At 42.1% G+C, this 12200-nt stretch overlaps 1 protein-coding gene across 1 annotated transcript in view; it reads left to right on the top strand.

Moving 5' to 3' along the window:
- The window catches only part of dscaml1 (Down syndrome cell adhesion molecule like 1), a 124758-nt gene extending 113092 nt beyond the window's left edge, over positions 1 to 11666 (top strand). Inside the window, exons 23-35 of the mRNA XM_033631652.2 lie at positions 1368 to 1485; positions 2339 to 2502; positions 2674 to 2772; positions 5158 to 5346; positions 6086 to 6214; positions 6395 to 6553; positions 6671 to 6826; positions 7015 to 7045; positions 7195 to 7313; positions 7452 to 7604; positions 8002 to 8196; positions 8371 to 8679; positions 9164 to 11666. Coding sequence (XP_033487543.2) covers positions 1368 to 1485; positions 2339 to 2502; positions 2674 to 2772; positions 5158 to 5346; positions 6086 to 6214; positions 6395 to 6553; positions 6671 to 6826; positions 7015 to 7045; positions 7195 to 7313; positions 7452 to 7604; positions 8002 to 8196; positions 8371 to 8679; positions 9164 to 9729 — 2387 coding nt within the window. The 3' untranslated portion in view covers positions 9730 to 11666. The remainder of the gene's footprint in view (positions 1 to 1367; positions 1486 to 2338; positions 2503 to 2673; positions 2773 to 5157; positions 5347 to 6085; positions 6215 to 6394; positions 6554 to 6670; positions 6827 to 7014; positions 7046 to 7194; positions 7314 to 7451; positions 7605 to 8001; positions 8197 to 8370; positions 8680 to 9163) is intronic.
- Positions 11667 to 12200: the final 534 nt, after the last annotated feature.

Genomic DNA, 12200 nt, shown 5'->3' with positions numbered 1-12200 from the left:
GTAATTGGAATGCATTTCAAACATGTTTATGTGGCAAACTTTAACTTTCCGAACAAATTTAGCCAGATTTAACCCAACACATCTGATAGGTTTTTTACCTCCAAAACACAAAATAAGTGGTTGTTGGGTTGATGACACCACACTGTCCTTGTTTTTCTCTGTCTCTCTGCCGTCTCTGTCTCTTAGGAACTGTTACAACACTGCTAGTATTCCTCTTCAAGCCTCTTACTGACAATGCCATGAACTAAAAATACAGTTTTTAAAGGATGTTTTGCTCTACATCCTTCACGACTCTATGAATCTGCAAATAATCTCCCTCTTACTCTGTCACTTGCTCTATATAACCTTTCTCTGCATATTTTTCAACCTCTCCCCCTGTTTATGTGTTTAAGAGCTTGTGCTATTGATTTCAGAGTTCAGAGGGCAACACATAAACCGGCCTGAATCGGGGAAATGATAAGAGGGGAAGCAAAAGGGAGGACAGAAGGTGGAGGGGAAAAAAGAGGAGAGAAAATGGCAGGACAGGAGCTAACTAATACACAAGACAATAGAGAGGCATAGTGTTTAAGAAAATGAAGAGGGCAGTTAAATCAATAGGCTTTGGATTAAAAGACAGGAAGAATAAGGGAGTGAGAATGAATAGAGCGCACTTCCCACCATGTTAACCTTTCCTGTATCTATTCGTTCCTTTGACTGCTGGGTGCAAAGGTTTGCGAGTGCATATGTGTGTGCCCGTACGGGTGGGTGCGTCAGCTGATCGGCAGCTGTAAAAGGCAGTGTCCTCCAGGCTTGCCCACTCAATACTTCATTCAACCTTAACATAAGTGCACTAGAGCACTTGCATTAAGATGCCAAGCTTGAGAAAGAAAGAGAGACAGAGCGGGTGGGGGGAGTGACAGAGAATAAGAGGGTTATGTGCCTGAATGGATGGATATTTTTTTCATATCCTCTCTGCTCAATCTTTCTCCTTTCTTATATTCTTATTTATATGCTATTCTCTGCTGCACAATGTCACATTTAACACAGATTTCTTTCCCACCAAGTGTGAGTCACGGTAAATACATCGCACACCCTCTAGTAGTAAATCGTTTTTATTGAAAGAATCCCAAATGGAAAACAAATCAATTGCATATCAACCATCACATTTCTGTATTGATTCAACACATTCCGAAACCTCTACAGCATTTGTTTATCGGGTTTGAAAATTGTTTATTTGACAATGGCGAGATTAACCGATTGGTAGACATTAATTAGGCCATTGCCTTTCTTGTGTAAGCGTTAATGCCAATAGCTCTAATGGTCTTTTTTCAATTGCTCTGTCTCTATAAACCTTTAATTTTCACATTCCTCTTTTCATCCTCCACCAGCTCCTGCTAAGATCCTGTCATTTGGGGGCACAGTGACTACTCCTTGGATGAAGGAGGTGCGGCTGCCCTGTAGCTCAGTAGGAGAACCTACACCTACTATAAAATGGACCAAAGACAGGTGAGAATCCTTCCTAGAAATGTTTATGGTGCTGCTGTGATACCTTTAAAGACCCAGACACACCAAACCGACATCAAAGAACTAGTGGTGACAAAGGCAGACAGCTGTGTTGCCTGTATCTTGACCAAAAAGTTGCACCTGAACACACAGAAGACAAAGACTGCAGCAACAGCCAACTAGAACATACACTCTGCTCCTGCGTGTGATGATACAATTTCAAACCAACAGGCAGCAGTAGTCGTCATGTATTGGTCATTTAAAAAGGGAGACTAAAAGGCCGACAGGACGGATTCAAGATGCTAGTTAGCCAGTTAGCACATTAACAGCACAAACAGATTGCTGAAAGAGCACAATACTTACTGTGCACCTGTAAATGGCAAACAATTCCAAACCATTTCTGCTAAAGAGCTCAATGGCTAAAAAAATCTTAGCTAATATAATAAGTTTGTTTCCTCTTGTGTACTCTTGGCTTTCGTCACTTGTTTGCTTTCCTTACTTCCATTTCTCTTCTGTGCACTTAGTTGAACTGCCAGTCAGAGGGATTTCTCTCATCGATGGGCTCCACTGTCTCTGATGCCGACGGCTTGGTGTGTCAGGGCCCTAAAATTGAATTAGTATTGATGCATCTCTCAGTTGGTTTAAGAGAAAGTCAGATATTGTTTGCAGATGGGTATTTGTTCATGTGGCAATATGCTGGAATAATCTTATATAGGTAGTACATCTTTATAAAAAGTGCTTTGCAGCTCTCTGGTTTTTAAGTAACAGTAGAAACAAAATAAATAACCTGTTGTCAAAATCTAGTAAGAGTCTTTGATGAGATCCTTCCATGATTCTCTCTTTGTCTCACGCTCAGCGAGGACACAGCCATCCCAGTGTCTCTAGATGGACAGCGTCTCATTCTGGCTAATGGGACACTGGTGCTGCGCTCTGTCAAAGCTGAAGATTCTGGTTACTACACCTGCACAGCCACCAACACACTGGGCTTTGACACTATCATTGTCAACCTTTTGGTACAAGGTAGGAAAAGAATCAGAGTTCAAATACCTACGTACATGTTTCAGGTTATTTCATTTAGTCCACTCAGCTATAAGTGCACCTCACTTATAGGCCTGCTGTCCTGGCTGAAATACAGTAATAAATACTTTTTTACCTCAAAAAGAACCTGATAACTTTGTGTTTCTTCCTCAGTCCCTCCAGACCAGCCTCGTCTAACCGTCTCCACCACCTCCACCTCCTCCATCACTCTGGCCTGGATACCTGGAGACAATGGAGGCAGCTCTATCAGAGGTACGTGGCCCTGCACAAGAAGCTGTCTTTATGTCTTTCTTCCTTTATATTCTCATCTCATTCGTCTCGTCCATAGCCAACGTGTCTAAAGGTATACGCTGGAGTTTATGAAGCTGTGTTAATGCTTAAAATGTGAGCAAATGAAAAATATTTCCCTTTGACTTCTGATCTTAGCTCACCACCTGTCTGTCTTTTCCTTCTCTTTTATCTGAGACATTGTTGGTGTGAATACTGATGTATTACTTTATTGATTTTTCTTGTGGTTTTATGTTTCCTTTTTAACTGTGTGTCTGTTTGATTATCTGATTGTTGGTGATTTCTGTGTGAAGATAGGCATGGTGTGTGTGCCTGAATGGGCATGCATGCAAACATGGTTTCAATCCCCTTTCTTCATTCATGCTGTTTGTCAGTTTGATGGTTTTCCAGGGTTATCTGTCTGACTCCTTTTTGCTCTTTATACCCCTATGAAGCTATAAAGCAAGTGGCTTAAAGGAACACTTCACCCCCAAAATAATCATTGTCATGTATATAAATTACCCATGCCATGCTGTATTACTTTGAATTCATGAAGAAAGCCTTGTGTTTTCTCAAATGCTTCCACAGTGAATGAGGAATCCAGAAATGGAGAGAATTAACAGCAAAAAAATCAATTTTCAAACTCTCACATAGCTTGTGCAGTATAATCCACATTTAATTCATCCAGTCATGCACTCAATACCTCCTAAACACATGCGTTTTTGTTTTAATATAGTTTTGCTGTTGTGAACACAGCTCTATTTTACTTCAGTTCATCAAGAATTTTCTCAGTTTTTGGATATTCCTCATTTTGTTACACGGGGTGAGTAACTGATATACAAATGACCGTTCTGGGGATGAAGTATTTCTTTAAGACAGAACTGCACCCACGTCATTACTGAAGAAATGTCTGAAGAAGAAATGCCATGAGATCACATTTGTCAAACCATTCGGTCAGATATATTTTAAAGCTGCCATAAGCTGGAACAATATAATGTTTTGTGTTACTCATTAGGGCTCCAACGATTTGAACTAATCAATGACTAATCGACTATTAAAATAATCTGTGACTATTTTAGTAGTCGACTAATCGGTTTGAGTCATTTTTCATAGAAAAGTACTATAAAAGTACCTCAAAATACTCTTATTGCAGCTTCTTATGTTCAAATATTGGCAGCTTTACACACTCTCCCATGATGGTGAACTAAAACTCTTTGGCATGAGTATGACAGAAGACATTAGATGACATAATTTTGGGGTTTGGGAGAGACAGACCAACATTTTTCAACATTTTAACACATTTTTTGATAAAATGATTAGTCGACAATGAAAATAATCGTTAGCTGCAGCCCTGTTACTCATGTGGGTTCGCATCCTGCCAGGAAGTCCCGGAGAAAGCATGCATTACACACACACAAGCAGGAAGTAATGTAATGTAATGTGTTGAGTGTGCAGCTTCAAATACTGATGGTCCACCAAACCAGTATTTTGCATACATCATCCAGTGTCTCATACATCAGTGAAGCCTATCTGTATATCTGGTGTGTGTACCAGAATGCCTGTCTGTCTGTGGAGCCATCTGCACAGTGTCAGCAGTCCCCATCAAGCATCTATTTTGCAACACTACTGCAGTGGCTTCTGCACAATAGTCCTTTACAGATAAAACATGTTAGCATGGCTGGTTATGAGGCCTTTTTTGCAGCATGTGAAATTGCAGTGACAAATGATGCTATGCTCTCCTCTGTTCTACAGTAGTGTGTTATTGTGCTGTCCCTTTACTGTTCTCTCTGCTCTGTGACAGACAGAGGGTGACTATAAAACTTCTAAACCAACACAGCAGGATCTGCACATGTTAACCCCTCTAATGTTTTGGACTCTATCGCACCATCTGTTAAAAAGATAGGGAGGGAAAAAGGATGGTACAAAGAGTACAAAGAAACACAGAGAGGGAGACATTCACATGATTATATACGGACAGAAGGAAAGACAGACAGAGATGGAGGATTAGATGTAAAGTGTCTCTGAGCAGCAGGGAGTTGGCTCTCCAAGGCAGCTGATTATAAAAACAGACACCACATTGCATACCCTCATTTGCATAGATGCTCAGTCAGCGCCATCCCAGTCTTGGGGTTTGTAGGTAACTAATGGCGGCATAGACAGAGAGCAGCTAGACCGTCCTCCAATCGGAGCCCATCTGGGGAAAAGAAGTACAGTGTGACACTGCCATCTTGTGGACAGTAAAGGTACCAATGTCATAAAGTGTACTAAGGTTGGTGCAAAATGAGTTCTTGGTGTTATCTGTAAATGAAAGAAAATTATGTAATAAAGCAATAAAATAATATTTATTGTGCTTCTTTTGTGTGTATGCAGGTTTTGTGCTGCAGTACTCGGTAGACAACACAGAGGAATGGAAAGATGTGTTCATCAGTTCTACTGAACGCTCCTTCAAATTGGACAACCTGCGCTGTGGCACCTGGTATAAAGTGAAGTTGGCTGCAAAGAACAGCGTTGGAGCCGGACGCATCAGTGAGATCATTGAGGCAAAGACCCATGGGCGAGGTGAGAAGCCTGGAACTGATGATGATGGAAATCAGCAGGGGTATATTAAGGGGAAAAGTCATGCTGGACCCTTTATATCGACACAGGGTAGACTTTTTGTTTTTTTTTTAAAGATATTTTTTTGGGCATTTTTTGCCTTTAATGGACAGGACAGCTAAGTGTGAAAGGGGGAGAGAGAGAGGGGATGACACGCAGCAAAGGGCCACAGGCCGGACCCAAACCCGGGCCGCTGCGGCAACAGCCCTGTACATGGGGCACCTGCTCCACCACCAAGCCACCAACGCCCCGACACAGGGTAGACTTTTAAACCTGCAGACACAAAAGGGTTCCTGTTTTCTCCTAAAATTCAGGTCTTTGTACATCTTGTGTTATACCCACAGTGGCTCATAAAGGATTTTTACAGGCAGTGAATTGCTCTGGGACTTTCATTCACATTTACCGTTGCCATTTGAATAACAACAACTGATCATAAAAACATCATGTCTTATATTACAGTTGACGATTACTGTGTTTTACCAGTGACCGGGTGAAGCATTTGCATATTTATGATTATAATTAAATGATATTTAATAGATTTAGTGACATATTTTTGCTAGACCTGCTCAAGCTATTGTACATATGCACACTGTCAACACATACGTCTGCTTATGTTGTCTCATGTTTCCCCAATTACCTGTTAAATGACACAGTAATAATCTGAACCGACAGACAGTACATGATGATTTTGCTCCTTTTACAGAACCCCAGTTCAACAAGGATCAGCCTGTCTTCACTCACATTAACTCCAGCCACGCCCGCCTCAACCTGCAGGGTTGGGCCAGTGGTGGCTGTCCAATCAGTGCTGTCACACTCGAGTTTAGACCAAAAGGTGAGTCTTCCCTCTCCTCCACTCCTTTTGTAATTTGCATAATATTTTGAGATATCGTGTAATAAATCAAATCGGAAAAGTTTGCTTGTGGGACAAAGAAATGTATTGTTAGCAGCCAAGCCATCTTTTAATGGAAACCAATCAGCAGAGATCAGACATTGGTATGTGTGCTTGATGCAGGTACATGGGCATGGCAGAATGTACGTACCAATGCCACCACAGATGTGTTCCTGGCAGAGCTGCGTGAGGCCACCTGGTATGAGTTGAAGATGAAAGCCTGTAACAGCGCTGGCTGTGGCAACCAAAGCTCCCAGTTTGCAACACTGGACTATGATGGCAGTGAGTAGACTCTCTTTGGTATTGTCTGCTTCCTTTAAAAAGAAAATGAATACACTTGGTACTTTTAATTAATGTTGTGAAAGTGCAGTAACTAATCCCTGCTCTTCCTGTGTGCAGGCACAATTCCACCAATTAAATCCCCCCTGGAAAAAAACGATGACGTCAAGAAGCTGTTTTCTATTGGCTGTCCTGTCATCCTGGTCACCCTGGGTGTTGCGCTGCTCTTCATAATCCGCAAGAAACGCAAAGAAAAGAGGCTGAAGAGACTCAGAGGTAAGGGAAGAAGTAAAAGAAGAGGAGACAAGTGGTAGGAAGGCATTGGTAGGAAGAACAAAGCCGAGAGACTCCTGAAGGAGACTTCAGAGAGAATTGTGAATGAAGTCTTGAGAGTTGCATTTATTTTAAAAGATTGATTTGTGTGTCAGGAATAAATAATTTGTGACGTTCTCTGCTCTCTGTAGATGCCAAAAGCCTTGCAGAGATGCTCATCAGGTAAGACTGCTATTTCTGAATCCTTCTCATAAAATCTGTCTGTATTATACTTCATTGTAACCTCAAATTCATTTCACAAATCCACATTTTTTTATTTTTTTTTTAACTGTGAATATTTGTGTGCATGCTTTCTTGTATCTCTGGATTAGTAAAAACAACCGCAGCTTTGACACCCCAGTAAAGGGACCACCTCAGGGCCCACGGTTACACATCGACATCCCCAGAGTGCAGCTGCTTATTGAGGACAAAGAAGGCATCAAGCAAATTGGTGAGAGGAGGAGAGAGTTGCGTGTTCATGTGTCTGTGTGAGAGTGTTTGATCAGATGATCTTTATGGAGTTACAGTCATTAGTTTTTTAAAATCTGCAACAGCAGCTTTTCTAAATAATTTATTCTGTGTCTTGTAGGTGAGGACAAAGCCACTATCCCTGTGACAGACACAGAGTTCAACCAAACTGGGAACCCTCAGAGCTTCTGCACAGGCGTCTCCGTCCATCACCCTGCCCTCATCCAGAACACCGGTCCTTTGATTGACATGTCAGACATCAGACCAGGAACCAGTAAGTGCCCTTGATTCTCGCTGTCCATTTTATCAATAAAAGTCCAAATGAACTAGTATTGTAGTGTGTAGTGTAGAATGTGAAGATAAGACGTTTGTTTTGCAATTACTTGTTCGTTTTCCTGGCTTTAAAGGAGTGCTTCACCCACAAAATGACCACTTGTAAATCAATAGGTCATGCCCTATGTGTTTGAATTTGTGAGGAAAGCTGTATTTTTCCCACATGCCTTTAATGTAGTCGCCAATCAATCAATAAATCAGTATGCTTTCTTCACAAATCCAAGGAAGTACGCCATGACTAACTGATATGCAGGGTGAAGGGTGAAGGTGAAGTAGTCCTTTAAACATCCTCTGTTCCTATGCACATCCATCTTATTTCTTCATCCACTTACCACCAGACCCAGTGTCGAGGAAGAGTGTTAAGTCAGCCCACAGCATCAGGAACCGCTACTCCAGTCAGTGGACTCTGACCAAGTGTCAGGCCTCCACGCCAGCCCGCACTCTCACCTCAGACTGGCGCACAGTTGGCTCCCAGCATGGCATCACTGTCACAGAGAGTGACAGCTACAGTGCCAGCCTCTCACAGGACACAGGTTGGCACATGGGTGAAATGACACTTACAGCCATTAACATGCACATAGAAGTGTGCCTGTTCTTCCACTGTGGAGGAGAGTGTGTTTTTGCAGTGGGCTTCACCTCAAAAAAGCATTTGTACAACTGGGAAAAAAATGTGCTTAACTTTATTTCTTTTCCTTTCTCCTTCACAGATAAGGGTCGGAACAGCATGGTGTCGACAGAGAGCGCCTCCTCCACCTACGAGGAGTTGGCAAGAGCATATGAGCATGCCAAGCTAGAGGAGCATCTGCAGCATGCCAAATTTGAGATTACTGAGTGCTTTATCTCTGACAGCTCATCTGATCAGATGACCACAGGTACCAATGACAATGCAGACAGCATGACATCCATGAGCACACCGTCAGAGCCTGGTATCTGCCGTTTCACTGCCTCGCCACCCAAACCCCAGGACTATGACCGTGGCAAGAATGTAGCTGTGCCCATTCCACACCGCGCCAAGAGTGAGTGGTTGCTGCAGAGCTTTTTTTTTTTTTTTCAAGAATTCTTTTTTAAATGGCATTTTAAATTTAAAATGGCTATACATATAGTTGAAATAGCATTATGAATAAATCAGAATCAGACTTTACTGACCCACTTAATGTGCACTATTACTTTGATTTGGTGTCACTGGAGCAAAATAAATAAATAACAGCAATGGAAATAGAAAAATAAGACCAGACATCTGGAGAAAATATATTAAAAAGGGTGTCATAAAACAATTGTAGATACAATTTTTTATTATACAGCTATATACTAATACACATGAACAATTAAGTTTCGAGGTGAAGTAATGTTCTGTATGTGTGCAAACATATCTGTTAGTCCAGTGCAATCCTCAGTGTAGATAAATGTGCAGTTTCATAACATTATTCCATGATTATCAGCAATAGGTTTTGACTTTTGCAGATTTTGGCAGTCACATTAAATTTAACTTTTCCCCTCCAGGTGACTACTGCAACCTACCCCTCTACATGAAGTCAGATCCCTTCTTCCGAAAGCAGTCGGAGCATCATGACCCATGTCCAGTGGTTCCACCACGTGAAGCCTCTATTCGTGGCCTGGCCCAGAGGGCATACCACACCCAGGGCCGTCACGTGACTATGGACTCTGCAAAGCAGCAGGCCCTAAGCATGGGCCACTCTGGCCTCTCCAACCTCACTTCCTCTGGGGCTTCCTCTGGAGGAGCAACAGGGGGCTGTGGTGGAGGTAGTGGGGGAGCGTCTGCTAGCTCTAGCAGCTCCACACTTCCCCAGAGGACTCTCACCATGCCAGGCTCCTCTGCCTCAGTGGCCCAGAGTGCAGCCGCAGCTGCTGCTGCTACTGCTGCAGCTGCTGCATCATCATCCTCCGGTGCCACGGGAGGGACTCCTGGAGGTGCCTCCTCATCCTCCTCCAAGATGGGAGGATCCAGAGACTCTCTTCTGGAGAGCAGCTCCTCGGGTTTAGGCAGACTGCAGAAGCAGAGGGATGGAGGGGCAGGGGCCTACTCCAAGTCATACACACTGGTGTAGCCTGCCATCACTGCGGCTTGTCACTGTAACTCCTAATAGAATGCTGGTCAAGCCAGCGCTTGCCTGGAGCCTCTATGGAAAAGTGGGATGAGGAACATACACATACACAGCTGACCCGTCAGTGCCTGCGCTGTGCCAGGCTGCAGGGGGCTGGTTGGGTTCCCATTGACACTACTGTATGAAGGGGTCAGAGTTGGGTCTCCACAGCACAGGGGTTTGCCTTTCTTTCTGCCTGATTGCTTTCTATTATTATTGTGTCATCTTTCTCTATCCCTAATTTCATCACCCCGGACATCACTTGCCAAAACATAAATGATTTATCTGTTCACTTCATATTTTCATTTTCTGGTAAGGACACAGTACTAATGCACAAAATGCTTTCCACGTGCACTGTCTTGTTTTCTGGATCAAGACAGTCGTAGAATGAACCAGGTTGCTTGAGTTTTTGAGGTTTTTAGGTTTTTAAATATGTTAATTTTCTGTTCTCTGATGGAAGAAGAGCTCATATCACAGCATTGTGCCATGGCAGGATGCTTTTACTGTATGCATAAACCACCAACCTTGGTGTTACACTGGCTCTGAGAGGTTACTCCATCATGGATTCACACATTAGAGGCAGTGGAAGGACTGTTGTCTCAATACCAGTTTTGAGAAGTGGAGAATTTTCTTATTCATGCAATGGATGACACAGCATAGTGGTCTTAATTGATGCTTTTATAAACAGACTCAAATCAGAGGAAAAAAAAAAAAGTCAAGCATCATCAAGTGAAAGATGAATCCAAACTTTTTTTTTTTCCATCAGTTTTCTGTTTATTTTCTGATGATGGAAATATAATCTCATGTGCACTAAGAAAATGTTAGAATGGATCCAAGTAACAGAAACCTTCACAAGCCTGCGTGTGTGTGCGTGTGGGTGTATATGTGTAAATATATATATGTATACATGTGGCAGGCACACACCAACAGTGGACCTTTTTAAAATCAATCTGTATGCTGACCTCTCGGGCAGACGTCTGTGTCATAACTGAAATTCCCCCGCCCTCTTCACTGTTAATTTTGTACCTGTGAAAGGGGATTCGGGGATAGTAACAATGATGATGCTGACAATGTAACACTATGATCCTAATTTGGACCAGCATTTTGAACTTTGTTTTATTAAGAGTGATTGACAGCATTGCTTAGGACGAGAAATTTTGAACAGGGAGTGGGTTCAAAGGAGAGCAATTACAGATGAAAGAGGTTCATTTCTTTTGCTTCCTCAGAACAAAGGAAGATACCCTTTTATGATCCACCATGGCGCCACAATGCCATTATTCTTTAACTCATTTTACCTGTACCCATTTTACCCATTTCTATCCTTCCCCACCTTCACTCCTACGCACCCAGTCCCCCATCATATCCATACAGTGTCACTGTGACCTACTGCTAGCGTACCGGCTAGTTGAAAAGACAGACAGACTGAGAGAAGAGGTCTAATATGCACAGACAGGCAGAAATGCTACTTGACGTTCAATGACAACTTGACAAGTTGCAAACATGCAGCAAATTTATTCAGATGATGTATTCAAGAAAAATCATATTTGTATGAAGTGATCTTGAATTTATGACCGGACAATGACTTTGAGATTATTGACAGAGAGAGATCAAGTGTTGATAGAGTTTGCAGTTGTATTAGGGAAACGGGGAGAGGGGGGTTACATAGCAGAGAGAAATAAGTGGTCTTCAAAACGAAAAAATGTGTTTTCAAGTCCCTCCACCTCACTGAAATTTATTTTAGCTTTATGCATGGTACTGTATCTGCCAACTTTGAGTTCATTATGATTTTTTTTTCCCATTTCTTCTCCCAAAGCTTAATCCCATAACAAAGATCGTTCCAAAAAGAGTTGCTCCAAATGTTTTGCAATGGTAAAACGTAACATCAGGGCTCTCGCAATAGAAAAAAAGATATGATATATGTTTGTTTTCAAAAGTATGTACATATATATTTCTATTCAAATATATAGCAAATATATGAATATTGAAAAAAGCAGAGAAATATAAAAGCCGTTCTAATTGAAAATATATATAAAAGATCACAAGACAATCGCTCAGAGTGAAAAAACTGCAAGAAGGAAGGAAGAAAAAGAAGAGGAAGGCTTAAACGGGTAGCACAACCATGGACGGGAGATCTTGGAGAGACAGGAGGCGGTGTGAACGAAAGTTAAATGGTGAAACTGAGGTTTGAGGAATGATACAATGACCCCCCCCTTGTGATTTTGTAAATGTTCCGGCTGCAGCACCTGTGCAGCGGGTCGCAGCTGGGAGGACAAGCACAGTAAAGTCAAACTATAGTGTGAGATTGTGTCGCTGGTTAACTGTGGTCTATGGCTCAGTGCAGAAAGTGTGGTGTTGAAAAAGAAAACCGTAAAACAAGGACAGCCTATACAGTAAGTGAGCCTATTGTAATATGTTGTGTTGTACCTTCCAAAGGT

The sequence above is a fragment of the Epinephelus lanceolatus genome, chromosome 4 (assembly GCF_041903045.1).
Source record: "Epinephelus lanceolatus isolate andai-2023 chromosome 4, ASM4190304v1, whole genome shotgun sequence".
Classification (NCBI taxonomy): Eukaryota; Metazoa; Chordata; class Actinopteri; order Perciformes; family Serranidae; genus Epinephelus; species Epinephelus lanceolatus.
This window is presented reverse-complemented; position numbering and strand designations above follow the sequence as displayed.